Source organism: Sorex araneus, chromosome 3 (genome assembly GCF_027595985.1).
Source record: "Sorex araneus isolate mSorAra2 chromosome 3, mSorAra2.pri, whole genome shotgun sequence".
NCBI classification, from domain to species: Eukaryota; Metazoa; Chordata; class Mammalia; order Eulipotyphla; family Soricidae; genus Sorex; species Sorex araneus.
The window spans coordinates 7,849,201-7,863,965 of record NC_073304.1 but is presented as its reverse complement, the minus strand read 5'-3'; the positions used below and the strand labels follow the sequence as shown (position 1 = coordinate 7,863,965).

The 14,765-nt window shown below is 41.8% G+C and overlaps 1 protein-coding gene across 1 annotated transcript in view; it reads left to right on the top strand.

Moving 5' to 3' along the window:
• The window catches only part of PPP4R4 (protein phosphatase 4 regulatory subunit 4), a 101,946-nt gene that overhangs the window by 61,707 nt on the left and 25,474 nt on the right, over window positions 1–14,765 (top strand). Inside the window, exons 10-14 of the mRNA XM_055133406.1 lie at window positions 885–1,054; window positions 1,381–1,500; window positions 6,389–6,466; window positions 7,545–7,628; window positions 8,241–8,423. Of these exons, the coding sequence (XP_054989381.1) occupies window positions 885–1,054; window positions 1,381–1,500; window positions 6,389–6,466; window positions 7,545–7,628; window positions 8,241–8,423 (635 nt within the window). The remainder of the gene's footprint in view (window positions 1–884; window positions 1,055–1,380; window positions 1,501–6,388; window positions 6,467–7,544; window positions 7,629–8,240; window positions 8,424–14,765) is intronic.

Sequence of the window (14,765 nt, the reverse complement as noted above, 5' to 3'; positions counted from 1 at the left end):
GTATTACTTAGTTCTTAGCTTACTATAATAATTAATTATAATTGACATTAATTAACACATAATTACCTAGCACATTGGCACCTTGGCGCTGGTGTAAACCACTGGTGACTCACTCGAATGTGGTTTCATTGATACAGGTTGCAATGCAGCTAAGGAATTTTTAATGAAGTTTGTAGACCTTTTAATTGACTGTTGAAAAAAATGTATCTATTTTGCAATATGTAAATTCCTATGTTCACTAGATGGCTAATTAATGCACCCAGCCAGGAGCCAGAGGGATCCAACTGGGATGAAGGAGCTTGCCTTAAACGCAGCAGACTTGAATTTGATCCCTGGCACTGTTTATCCCTGGTCCCTGAGAGCTGCTGGGGTAGACCCTGAGCATCTCTGGGTGTGCCCCTCAAACCCAAAAAAATAAACACATAAACTTGTCTATTAATTGATCAAAACTATTTTGAGTTTACTTGGCTATTTTTTAGAGTCAGTTTTTAGGATCTTCTGCAGCAGAAACATGTGTTTTCTGCAGGTGATTTTAGGATATTTACCATGAGTAAATTTTAAGGATGGGCACGGTATTATTATAGTGACATGCTAGTGCTCTAAAGTGTGATAAGTGATGTAGACATTAACACAGGTGTAGTTCCTACATGGTGTTTCAATAGTTTATACTAGTGAAATCAAAACAGTAAAATTAACATAGAAGGTGAAACAGTATGATTCACCTATTAACTTTCTTTATAGTAGCTAGTCTTACCTCATGTTTTTATTTGTGATCTCTTTAACAGTTTAGATTTTGGATCCAGTTACCTTTTTATCATACTTTGATATTTTCTTTAAATTTTTTTTGTTTTCAGTTAAAAGATTGAGTTTTACATTTTTTTTAGGAATTTTTACTCCAGATCAACACTTGAGATTTTTGGAGTTTTATAAGAAACTTTGTACATTGGGATTGCAACAAGAAAATGGACACAATGAAAACCAGATTGCATCCCAAATCTTAGAGCAGGAGAAGAAATATATTTCAGTACGAAAGAACTGTGCTTATAACTTTCCGGTAATAAGTCACGTTTTTGTATTGGTTAAACATTTTATTTAAAACTTAAAAATTATGTAAAGAGATAGCTATGTAAAAGTATCCCCCTATTGGCACTTGAAGCTTAGCATAATGTCTGGTACACATAATAGGTACTAAGTAACTATTATTATGATTTGTATTTATCTCTCTACATAAATCAAAATTACATGCATACCATTGATTCTCCAAATGTTATTTCTAAGTAAATTATGATTGTGAGGTCCTGGCTTTTGAGTAGGTAACCTGATTTTCATGCTTGTTATTCTTTTCTTCTCACTCAACCTCTTTTCTCCTACCTCCACCAGGCCATGATTGTCTTTGTTGATCCTAAAAACTTCCACATGGAACTCTATTCTACATTCTTCTGCCTTTGCCATGACCCAGAAGTACCAGTCAGACACACTATTGCTATTTGCTTTTATGAAGTAAGTCTGAAGGAGTGATGTTACTTTACCTGTGTTGTTCATTCTATATATACTAGATGATTTATTGATATTTTGTGCACTTGTTTGCAGATTTATTGTAATGGACTCCATATCTCTTTCATATTCAGGTCATAAATCTTACCTTAAAAATTCCCCTAATTCCCTTTTTAGTATTTGCAAAATTCATTTGTATAAATAAATTTTATTCATTGATCATTAATCTGAGGCTGCAGATGTCCCAGGTGCTGCCCAGAGACGCAGGCAGGTGCGTGTTTGTCAGTGTGCAGATCGTTACAACATGCCAGTTGACCAAAAGCTTACATTCGGTAGACTGGGAACACCTCAATTAGCGGCTGCCCCAAAAACCTCTGTCCCTCTTGGAGAGCCCGGCAAGCTACTGAGAGTATTCCACCTGCACGGCACAGCCTGGCAAGCTATCCGTGGCTTACTCCATATGCCAAAAACAGTAACAATGATGGTCCTCATTCCCCTGACCCTGAAAGATCCCTCAATATGCCATCGGGCTACATTAGTATGCAACAGGGATGAATAGAGACGTTACTGGCACCTGCTCGAGCAAATCGATGAACAATGGGATGACAGTGATACAGTGATCATTAATTCATCTATTTATTATACCCTAGACATTGTGGTGTGGATATTTCAGTTTTGTGTACTGTGTAAGATTTATATTCAATCTTGGACCTAAACTCAAAAGTTTAGAACTTGAAAACAATAGGAGAATTGATTATTTCGTTGTGTTCTTATTGCAGATGGGTTGTGTTTCCTGAGTACAGCTCTTGTATTCAGCCATTTTAAACAACTTCCTGTCATTTAAGGGCAAGAGTGAATTGGAACTTTAATGATCAATTTGATTTTTTAGCTCTTGAGGTTGAAATTTGAGGCAGGTATCTTTAATCATTGCAGTGAACATATGCATGCTATCCAGTAAATGTGTATAAAGTATTATAAGTCAGCCTTGAAACTGTCACATCGAAATATCTGTGTAGGTGGTATAATAAAATACTCCCTTCCTAAGCAGTGTGATCTGCTCAGTGAGAGTACTTTCTCTCCTTCATTGCTTTCATGTCAGCATTATTTGGTTATAACATGCAACCTACTCTTACCACTTTATAAATGTTTATTTAATACATTTTTTTTTGTGGTTGGGTGACACTGTTAGTTTCTTGCCCCCCCCCCATCCCCTACATGAATGAAATCAGCGTGTCTTTGTGCAGAATCTAGGACATATTCCCGTTAAATGGTTTAATTAATTAAAATCATTCTGGGGTTTCACAGTTAAGTCATCCTTGTAAATATACTTCTGTAATTTAGTTTCGAAGTGGGGCCATGGGTAGGGGGTGAGGAGGCAGAGGGCATTGGTCAGTGGGGTAGAATAATGTGCCCACGATGCAGTAAGCTGGCACTGGCCTTGATTTCCACACATGCTTGCACTCATCTGTGTCATCTCCAGAGATGGCCGCAGACAGAAGTCTGAGAATGCAGTATTTATGCAACATCGTTCTTTCTGTTTATGTTTATTTCCTTCATTCCTTAACACTGCATTTTCATGTTTCTGCATTTTCAGACCTAGTATGTCTGTACTAAATAAATGAGTATATGTCACTGTTGGGGGCCGGAGGATAGCACAGCGGTTGGGCGTTTGCCTTTTACTTGGCCGACCCGAGTTCTATTCCTCTGCCCCTCTTGGAGAGCCCGGCAAGCTACCGAGAGTATCGAGCCCAAGCAGCAGAGCCTGGCAAGCTACCCCTGCGTATTGGATATGCCAAAAACAGTAACAATAAGTCTCTCAATGAGAGACGTTACTGGTGCCCGCTTGAACAAATCGATGAGCAATGGGGTGACAATATGTCACTGGTAGAAGTGTCTGGACATTGAGGTTTTTTTTGTTTGTTTGTTTTTGTTTTTTGAGTCACACCTGGCGATGCACAGGGGTTACTCCTGGCTCTGCACTCAGGAATTACCCCTGGCGGTGCTCAGGGGACCATATGGGATGCTGGGATTTGAACCCGGGTCGGCCACGTGCAAGGCAAACACCCTACCCTCTGTGCTATCGCTCCAGCCCCTGAGGTTTTTATTTTTAATTAAAAAATCTTTTGAACCACACCCAGCTGATGCTCTGAGCTCAGGGGTCACTCCTGGTTGTGCCCAGGGACCACCCGCAATGCTGGGGTTTGAACCAGCTTGGCTGCATTCAAGGCAATGCCTTCATTTCTGTACTCTCACTAGCTAAGTTTGGAAATTATTGACCTAGCTCAGTTTTTCCTTAACTGGGCAATGGTTCCCCCTTGGGGAGCAATGGAACCATCCAGGGGCTGACAGTAGCCTTGGGTGTAATTGGGGGCCACTTTCTGTTTGTTTGCTTAAAGAAGGTAGATTTCCATGAGGGACACTGAGGTTTTTTTTTTTTTTTTCCTGAAATGGGGTGGTAGGCTAGAAAAGTCTGATCTAGCTGTTGGCTGGGTGGCTAGTTTTTATATTCTCCTGATCATACCGTGAGGGCACTGTTGGTGTTGCACTTCACTTGACTGAGTAAGTTTGTCCTTTAAAATAAAGGCAGGGGGCTGGAGTGATAGCACAGCGGGTAGGGCGTTTGCCTTGCATGCGGCCGACCCGGGTTCAAATCCTAGCATCCCATATGGTTCCCTGAACACCGCCAGGAGTAATTCCTGAGTGCAGAGCCAGGAGTAACCCCTGTGCATCGCCAGGTGTGACCCAAAAACCAAAAAAAATAAAATAAAATAAAACAAAGGCAGCTTTGACATTTCCCTAACAGTATTATAGTTTAGATCCAATCGTAACTACTTTACTGTGTGCTAGGTTTATTCTTGGTGTTCAGTGGTGTTCAGAAAAATGTAATTCTTCTCAAAATATTTTCAACAAGGCAGAAGCAACCATATAGATAAAGTTTTTCTTTTGTTTGTTTACTAAACGCGTTACTAGCACTGTAGCACTGTTGTCCCATTGTTCATCGATTTGCTCGAGCGGGCATCAGTAACTCTCCATTGGGAGACTTGTTACTGTTTTTGGCATATCGAATATGCCACGGGGAGCTTGCCAGGCTCTGCCGGGTGGGCAAGATACTCTTGGTAGTTTGCTGGGCTCTCCGAGAGGGACGAAGGCATCAAACCCGGGTTGGCCGCGTATAAGGCAAACGCCCTACCTGCTGTGCTATCACTCCTTTCTCGATGTTCTTTTAATCACATATAAACATCTATGTGTATGTTAAGAATGGATTCTTTTCTACATTTTGCTTTTTAAGCACACACAAACACACACACATACATATATGTATATATATATATATATATATATAAAATCCCTCCAAGCCACCTGTATCTACTATAGTATATATATATATATGTACTCTACTATACTACATATATAGTAGATACAGGTGACTTGGAGGCATTTTATATATATATATGTGTGTGTGTGTGTGTGTGTGTGTGTGTGCTTAAAAAGCAAAATGTAGAAAAGAATTCATTCTTAACATATACATAGATGTTTATATGTGATTAAAGGAACATCAAGAAAGGAAAGGATATTTGTACTGCAATTCCAGGGAAAGAGAAAAAACTAGCAACACCTCCCCACAAATGCATACATACATATTAAGTGTCAACAGTGAAAGTATTGTGTTTGTTATAGTTCTTTCATGTGTTGTTTATTTAATGTGATTTTGGTTTTTGGGCCACAGCTGGCAGTACTCAGGGCTTACTCCTGGCTCTGCACTCAGGGGTCACTCCTGGAGGTGTGACATGACCCCATCATGTGACTGCCTTGAGTCCATGATGGGGTACCAGAGATTGAACCCAGGTCATCTCAATCAAGGCAAGCTTCCTACTCCCTATACTATTTCTCCAGACCTGTTATAGCCGTTCATATACATTATGAATGACATATACACAAACATATGTCAAATGTACAATACGGCTACATAATTCTCATGCATACATCATTCCAGTACCCCACCTGTCGCCAGAGAGCCTGCCATCCTCGGCTGTGTCCCAAGGTTCCTCTCAGTTCCTGTCTTATGTAAACCCTAAAATTCTTTAAAACAAACCCCAGGAATCTCCCCTAATCTCTTCCCCTCTCCCTCACCAAATAAAACCTTACTCAGAAGCCCAGGATGTGGGGAACAAAATCCAGGTGAAGCAGAGGCTGGTAAACTTGCCTCTGTGGTCTTTGAGTTTGGAGGGAAAGAAGAAAATCACTGACAGGTGTTCTGGCAGCCTTGATCTCTCCTGTCCTCCCATGCTGATGGAAGTCTGGTGTTCGGCTTGCCTTTGGGGTTGTCTGTGTCCCTGTCACCATGTGCCCTGAGTAGGACACGGCCATCTATGAGCCTGGAGTTGGACAACTGTTGCCGTGTCTGGGATAGCCCCTGACCCCTGTTGTTTTAGTCAGAGCTGGGAACTTCCCTAGCTGTGTATTACTTACGCTATGGAAACGGGCTCTGATAAATTCATTTTTCTATACTTTGTTCCCCATCAGTCTAACATGCTATAAAGTAGGCTAAAAAACTGGTTATGTGTGCACTTGCCGTTTTCTGTATCCTGATCTTAGATTTATAATGTAGCCTAGCTTTATTTTGAGAGATATCTAATGAGATTTGTTTGGGCCACACCTGGCTGTGCCCAGGGCTTACTCCTGGCTCTGTATTCAGGGAGCACTCCTGACGGGCTGGGGGGACTCTGTGGGGTTCCAGAGATCAAACCCGGGTTGGACATGTGAAAGGCAAGCAAGCACCTTACCTGCTTTACTGTCCATCTGGCCCCTAATGGGTTGTATTTAAAAAATTATTATTATGACCTTTGTATGTCTAGTAATTGTAAATCTAAGAGACCGTATTGCTCCATTGTAGGTTTCTAAGCTTCTGGATTCTGGAGTATATTTAATACATAAAGAACTGATAACGTTATTAGAAGATGAGTCACTGGAGGTAATTTGTAATTATTTTACTATTTTTTTTATTCCCTTCATGCTGTTTGAATATATCAGTGCCATTTTCTTCAATTTCTTGGGACTTGCATAAACTTTTGTCTCATAGGCCCTGAAGCCTCGAGTTACTATCATAAACTTGAAATTGGAACAGTTAAAACTAGTTTTAAAGCATAGCCTGTTTTTTTAAAAAAAAATATATATATATGTATATATGCAGTTGTTCGTGAAAATTTTGGAATTGCCAAAAAGTAGACAAAATAACATCTTACAGCCATGTTACTATTTCCTTAGATTTTTTTCATTTTCTATATAAAGACTTTTTGGTGCGTTTCTCTGGAAAAGTTTCAAAATATTTGTGGCTTAATTTTTTTGACAGTTTATAAAGGCCACACTCAGTGGTGCTCAGGGTCCTGGGGCTCTTTCCACAGTGCTCTGCCTCTCTGTGTGGGCCTGGGGTGCTTGGAGGCCATTGACTCTTTCAGTGGTGCTGGGGACTGGGGGCGTGTGGTGTTGGTATCAAACTTAGGGCTTGCTCATGCTCGGTGGGTGCTGTACCCCTTTTCTCTGACTCCTACAAATGCTTTTATTCTGCACAGTTGCAATCATACGTTATATCACCTTTCATATCTCCTCCCCTTACCGTTGGGGAATGTACTTGGTGTCACCGGTAGTCTCTCCTGGTCAGGTAGATGATTGGGACTACCTTGTCAAAACCCAGCCATCGCCATTGAGACATCTCTGCAGTTGGCTTTTCACTAAAGACACTTGCAAAAAAGTGACGAGGCAGCTTTTGAGCATGATGTTGTGTGGAAGTCGCGGCCTGAGGTCTAGACTCTTTAAACAATATCAAGACTCAGATATATTCATCAATCTTTAAAAGTAATCAAAGTAGTTGGTGATGCCCAGTTGGTCATGTGTCTAAGGATTCCCAGCAAGATGCTGGTAGAGGAGCAGAATAGAAACCCATAAAATATCACGTGGTCAATAACACTGTTCCTTTGTAGAAGCTGAGTGTGACATGAACCTAAGTGAGACTTCGTTACCACTCTAAAAATAATTGCTGTCTCTGTTTAAAGGTACTAGATGCACTTATAGATCATCTTCCAGAGATCCTGGAGCTCATGTGTACTGGCGGAGAGAGCAGTGTTCAAGATAATAAGGTAAATCAGTGTATCATCAGAACCCTGATGGCAACGTCTTCGTCTGAAGAGTTGTGTGAGGCTCAGTGAGAGAATGTATGAGAAACTCTTTGAATGAAAGAATGTACAAGAAATACTTCACATAGTCCCCCACTGCAGAGGGTCCCTGGAAGATAATAAATTCATTCTGCAGTTATTCTGCTTTGAGTTTTACTTGTCACTGGAGTTGACATTCCTCCTTTTTAGTTTTTATCAGCAGCAGAGGTCATTCCAAGAATAGCAACTAAGGACAGCGGGCAGGGATTTAGAAAGCACAAGTCTGCTGAGAGTAAAATCAGATACAGTTTTCCTTAGGCAGAGAAGTCGCTGCTGGAGTCAGCCAGAGGGGAGCTGAGTCCCAGGCATTGCTTATACGATTTGGTCTCTGGCGACTCTTCATTTTACTTAGGAATTTAAAATATTCTTTATAGCATCGTGCGGTTACCTCCCCATGACAACCAGGATGCCTCCTAAATTTGGAAAGGATCAAGGCTGTTCCCCTTACCAGTGTGCTGTCGGACTGAGTACTTGCACCGAATGCTAGCGCTGACTGCTTGGTAATATCGCCGGTTCTCCTGGTGTTTCCTTTTCCAGTTGGCCTCTCTGCCGGAGCTGATCCCTGCCCTGACGGCTGCCGAGCAGCGAGCGGCCGCCTCTTTAAAATGGAGAACGCACGAGAAGCTGCTGCAGAAATATTCCTGTCTGCCACACGTCATATCAAGTGATCAGATTTATTATCGTTTCTTGCAAAGAATGTTCACAATCATGATGACCAATGTGAGCTCGCACCCTCTGCCTCATTCCTGTGAACTCGCACCGGCTTCTCGCCAGTACCAACTCAGTTCATTGGGCAGGGTCTGGGCGTGTGCCAGCGGCTCGGGCGCTGAGCGGGAAACTCAGCTTTGCCTCCGTCTCTCCACGGGATCTCCCTTTGATCTGGACGCCCCAGAGAGTGCAGTGCATGAGCAAGTGCCCACACATACGTGTTCATGTGTTTTTGCTGTTTGTGTACTGCCAGGGAGAGGGTAAATGCTCTTCAGTTAGAAACCGGCACACTTTTTGTGCAGAGCAGGGCTGGCAGGCTCAGTGGTCTGTGCCATAGGCCGGGTGTCTTCTCTGCTCTCACACGCTCCTGTGTGGCTTGTAGCTACGCCTGCTCTAAGCCTTCAGTTCCTTCTCCTCTGGTTGCTCTTTCTTTTTTTCCCCATATCGGTAGAGAAGGGCATAGAACAGCTAAAGCCTATGCAAAAATCAAGCATGCCCCAGTGTGGATAACCCTAAAAGTCAGAGTTAAAGAAGGGGGGATAGGGAAAGAATGTTCTCCCCTACGATCCCCATAATGTGCTCTGCCTTTTCCACAGCCCAGAGAGAATGCTTCTCACCCACGTGTCACTTTGCGTTTACTCTGACAGCCTGTTCTCTCTTTATGAAGTATAGAAAATGTCCACAGAATATCACACTCACTGTATCACTGTCATCGCGTTGCTCGTTGATTTGCTCGAGCAGACAACAGTAACGTTTCCATTGTGACTTTTTACTGTTTTTGGCATATTGAATATGCCACGGGTAGCTTACCAGGCTCTGCCATGCCACATAATATATATATATATACATATATATTATAAATATATATGTATATATACACACATATATATTGCAGTGTTAAAAAGGTACTTTTAATTTTCATTGTTGATTCTCAATAGAAGTCATAAAGTAAGCAGTCATCATAAAACTTAAAACCCATCTCAAAATCCCCAAGTTAGTTTTAGTTTCAAAGTATTTGAAAAAGAGGGGGAATGATCTTATTGATTCCCCTTTTAACTTTCGTTAGAAAGGGCTCTGCATTTCACGAGCTGGCATCCCTACCAGTTATTTCATGTACCGAAGCAAAACATTGTACACGTACAATCTCAGGTGATTTTGACAACAGCAGCTGGTCCCGGTAAGAGTTAAATTCAGTCAGCATGAATGCACCAGGCATGAAATTTCGCCAAAAATTGAGCAGAATAGTCATAAATGTCTTTAGTCGTCACTGCCTTGAGGATTTGCCCTATGGCAGCCTGTTCTTAGAACTGAGGCTGTAAGAAGGAATAAGGAGACGGACACTGATGGCACTGTGTTCCAGCGAGTAATGGTCTGAGCAGTGACTAGATCAGTGGACGGATGGCCATATGTTCTAGAAAACTTCCTCTTCATACATCATGATTTTGTATTTGAACTTATTGAGGAAAAAATGATTTGTCATATAGATTGATTTCTCTTGATAGCACAGCAGGTAGGATGTTTGCCTTGCATGCTGGCTGACCTGGGTTCGATTCCTCCGTCTCTCTCAGAGAGCCCTGCAAGCTACCAAGAGTATCTCACCCTCACAGCAGAGCCCGGCAAGCTACCTGTGGTGTATTCAATATGCCAAACACAGTAACAACAAGTCTCACGATGGAGATGTTACTGGTGCCTGCTCGAACAAATCGATGAACAACGGGATGATAGTGACAGTGACATGTAGATTATGTATAAAACAATCAAACACAAAGTCTTCAAGCGAGAAAGATACCTTTTATTGCTTTCTATACCACAGAGCTGATTCCACACTCAAAAGTGATGATATCAGGGCTGCAGAGTGATAGGTATATCAGCCCCCCCCAAATGGATATGTTATCATTGTGGTGTTATTTTTCCATAATCAAAGAGCATATGTCTGTTGCTTCCTTTTAGTTTTATTTATGGTTGGTCTAGTCCTGGTCCTACAGGAAGAATTTCAGGGACTTTTATGGGTTTTTTTTTAAAGTTCATTTGAATATTCCTTGGAGAAAAAAAAAGATTTGTATTTTTAATTCTATTCCTAATGGCTGTAATATTGATTCATTTCACTGATCTATTCATCTCACAAGATGCAGTGGGTATTCACTGCATTCTAAACGGAAAGAGGCCAGTCAGTCGGCCAGGAGGCTCCACGCAGAGAGCACACCAGGGGTGAAAACACAACAAAGAACAGGCAGTAGGTGGCCCTGGTGGTCAGGAGCCAGCCCCCTTGGCCAGCCTGCATTAGGCATGTGCCTGTGTGAAGGGGGAGTCAGCTGAGGGGAGACCCAGCAGGCTGTGCCTGGCTGTGTGAGCAGCAGCAGGGCCTCTGGGAGAGCGATGGAGAGAGATGAGGCCGGAGCCGTGGCCGTCACAGCACACAGCTGTGTGGAGGCCTGGAGGTGGTGCTTGCATCCTCTCATTCTTGGAAATCTCCTTATATTTCGAGTAAAGGCCTTACAGAAACTTACTTTTTTTTGGCCTTTTATGAAGAAAAAAAATGCTATAGGACAGACTGCTATGAAGTTTTCCTTTTATCGATAGGGAATATTGTGTTGGCTGATTTGTGTATGTTAAACCATCCTTGCATCCCTGGATGAATCCCACTTGGTCATGCTGTAAAGTCTTTTTTTGATGAGGTGTTGGGTTCAGTAGTATTTTGTTGAGGATCTTTGAGTTGATCAGGAATATCGGTCTGTAATTCTCCTTTTTTATGGTGTCTCTGTCTGCTGTTGACATCAGGATAGTGTTTGTTTCATAGAAACATTTGAGAGTGTTTCTGCTACTTCAGTTTCCTAGAGGAGTCTGACTAGGAATAGCAGTAGGTCTTCTTTAGAGGTTTGAAAGAACTCACTAGTGAGTGCTCTTGGGCCTGGGCCTTTCTTTTGTGGGAGATTTTTGATTACCATTTTGACGTCTTTTGTAGTGATAGGTCTGTTCAGGCATTTCACATTTTGTTGGAAGTTTATAGGAGTCCAAGAATTTATTCATTTCTTCTAATTTCTCTAGTTTTGTGGCATACAGATTTTCAAAATAATCTGATGATTTTTTAAATTTCTGTAGTAACTGTTGTGACATCCCCCTTTTGTTTCTGATTTGGTTTATTTGGTTTCTCTCTCTCTCTCTCTCTCTCTCTCTGTTTGTCTTGCTAGTGGTATATCAAGTTTCTTTACTTTTCATAACAACCAGTTCTAAGTTTCATTAATGTTTTGGATTAACTTTTGTAGGATAGTTTATATGATTTCTATTCTCTTTGTAGAGATATAGTTTGTGTCACACCATGTGGTCTATTTTTTTATAATGTAGGAGCACTGCTATTTATTCAGCCATTAATTAATCTGATTGAGTTGGGCATGAACTCCACATTACTTTAAAATTTTTTTTTTAAATTTTATAAGGTAGTTCACAGCGCTTGATTACATTCAATATTCAAAAACCAATCCCACCACCATTACACCTTCCCATCACCAAACTCAGGATATTTCCATCCCAAACCCCAATCCCTGTCCCAGAGCACAACCGAAACAATATATTTTGTATTGTCTGTTATGAAGAACTGCTGAACATGCTTACAAAAAAGTGTGTATATAGGGAACAGTGTGAAGATTGTTCTGTTTTGGCAGGAGCCATTAAGACATTTTATAGGATATCACTAACATGTTGTTAAAGTTTGGGTGATGTGAGCTTTGGTATATATATCTGAAAATATATATATATGCATATATATATATTTCCCTCTATAGTTTGTTGCCTACTGTCTGAACCCCATCAAATGTGGTGTGGTAATTATGGGGAATGGGTAGGGAGTGTCTTATGATGTGTCGCATGGTCCAGGAGTATGTTTACTCGTATGTGAGGCTCAGTTTGAGCGTGTGGGGAGCGGCCTTGAGCGTGGCAGCAGTTGGGTTGTGGAGGTTTTTAGCTGCCGGGGCTGGATCCCTCGGGGCGGGGAGGGCTCTCACCTGCCCCCCTCTGGGGCGCCCCGTGTGAAGCAGCCTGGCGAGAAGTTTGGTGGCATGGTTACGGGGCCTCATGTTATGCTCCCTTTCGAGAGAAGCAGCCGTGTGGTCTGGATGGTGGCTGATGTCGAGATTATCTGGCACCGGTAGGAGGTGGCTTATGGGCGGACCCCCTGGGTCGCCAGAGACTGGGGAAAGTGGGCAGAGGATCTCCGCTCCTGGTCCCGTTGAGCCCAGAGTCCAAGGTCACAAAGTTCCGCATTACCTGGGTTCCGTAGGACTTCACTCATGTGTGAGTGTGTGAGGCTTGGCCTGAGCGCGTGGGGTGGGGGGTGGCCTTGAGGGTGGTGGTGGTTGGGTTGTGGAGGTTTTTGGCTGCCGGAGCTGGGTCCCTTGGGGCGGGGAGGGCTCTCACCCGCCCCCCTCTGGGGCGCCCTGGTGAAGGACAGCCTGGCGCAGGGTCAGGACATTGTGGAGTGCTCTCTTTCAGGAGTTTTAGTTTATAGTCCCTGGGTGTTGGCCGTTGATGAGATTACATGGCACGCGGGGTGGGGGTGTGGGTGCAGTTTGTGGGTGTGACTGCCAAGCTACTGGAAAACTGGGAACCTGGGGGGAGGAGGCCCAGTCCCGATCCAAGTGGGGCTGGCGTTCTCAGTCAGGGGTTCCTGCCTAACTCTGTGCTACAGGCCCTAACTAAATCTTTTGATCTCTTTTGAGATTTCTGGGTCTCTAAAAGAAGGCCAATAAATGAGCTTCTATAACTGAGCCAGAGTGGTTTATGGGTATGTCTCCCACATACATATCTTTTGGCCATTTAATTTCTTGGTAAACTTGGCCCCAATTTCTTGGGGGTCTGGCCAAAGGCACAGCAGCAATTTTGGGGTATCCAGAAGTCGAAGTCACCATCAGGCTGCGGATGCACTCGCCCCACAGGTATAGGTTGACCTGCTGGCGGCAACATACCCCCTGCATGTGGTCTACTTTGGAGAATGTCCCATGTTCATTTTCATCTTTTGGCGGATGAAAAGTCATTGTGTGTGTACTAACCCCTCTTCTTCCATTATTTCCTTCAAGGCCATTATTTCCTGCTGAGCTTTAGTCTGGTTGATCTATTGAGAAGTGACAGAGCAGGGTTGAGGTCTCCAGCTGTTACTGTGTTTCTATCAGTGTCTTCCTTCAAATCTAATATCAATTGTTCATAGTACTTTCCTGGTCCCTCTTTAGATACATATATGTTTAGGAGTTTGAATTATTCCTGATTTATGTATCTCTTGATCATTAAGAAATGATCAAGAGATCTTTTAATTTTTTTATGCCTGAAGTCGAGGTTGTCTGATGCGAGTATGGCCACCCCTGTTGTCTGCATTGTTACCTGAGGTTGACTGGCTCTTCAGTTTCGAATCCCCAATTTCCTACGTACCTTGTGTACATTCCTCTCATCACCTGTTGAAAATCTTTTCATGAGTCAATCATTTCCTTATAAAGTCCAAAAGAATGATTTTTTAAAAAATTATTCTCTCATTTCTTCTTAATTTTTATGGCATTTTTATTTGGTGAAATGCTTTTTTAAAAGTCTTTTTGGGTATATTTGATTACCCTAAAATATACTTACTACAATAAGGAGTAGTTCTTTTCACCTAATTATTAATATTAAGAAATAGGAGTTGTTGATGCATAGTCACATCTAGTAGGGGCAAATGATTTTATTTTTTATTTTCTTCTCTGTTAACTCATCTCATTTTTAACATGCTGAATAATGTTTTAATTAATTGTAGTTGTCATTTATGTGATTAAATTGTCAGCTCCTTCAAGTTGCCTTTTGGGTGCTTTTGACATAATTATATTTATCATTGATTTCTGAGCAAAAAGATAACTTAGCTTGTACTATAAATGTCACTGTCACTGTCATCCCATTGTTCATCTATTTGCTCAAGCGGGCGCCAGTACTGTCTCCATTTGTCCTAGCCCTGAGATTTTAGCAGCCTCTCTTTACTCATCCTTCCCAACAGTGCCACATTGGAGGCTCTTTCAGGGTCAGGGGAATGAGACCCATCATATTATATATTATATATTATGGAGAAAAATATATTTTTTCATATGACTAATATATAACATTTGTAATCCTGTCATTTACACAAAATGAAAGCAGAGTAACATACTTTTGCTTAAGTTCATTTTTCTAAAATTTATCATTTTAGATGACACTGGTGTTTCTATATACATTCCTTAAATTTTCTTCTTTTACCATAGCAAGTATTCTTCCAATATGCAACAGATTAAAAATAGCTCATAGATTAGTGCCCACTAGAATGGAAATAGTGCAAAGTAGGAGATATGACATTCAGTATTCTCTCAATAA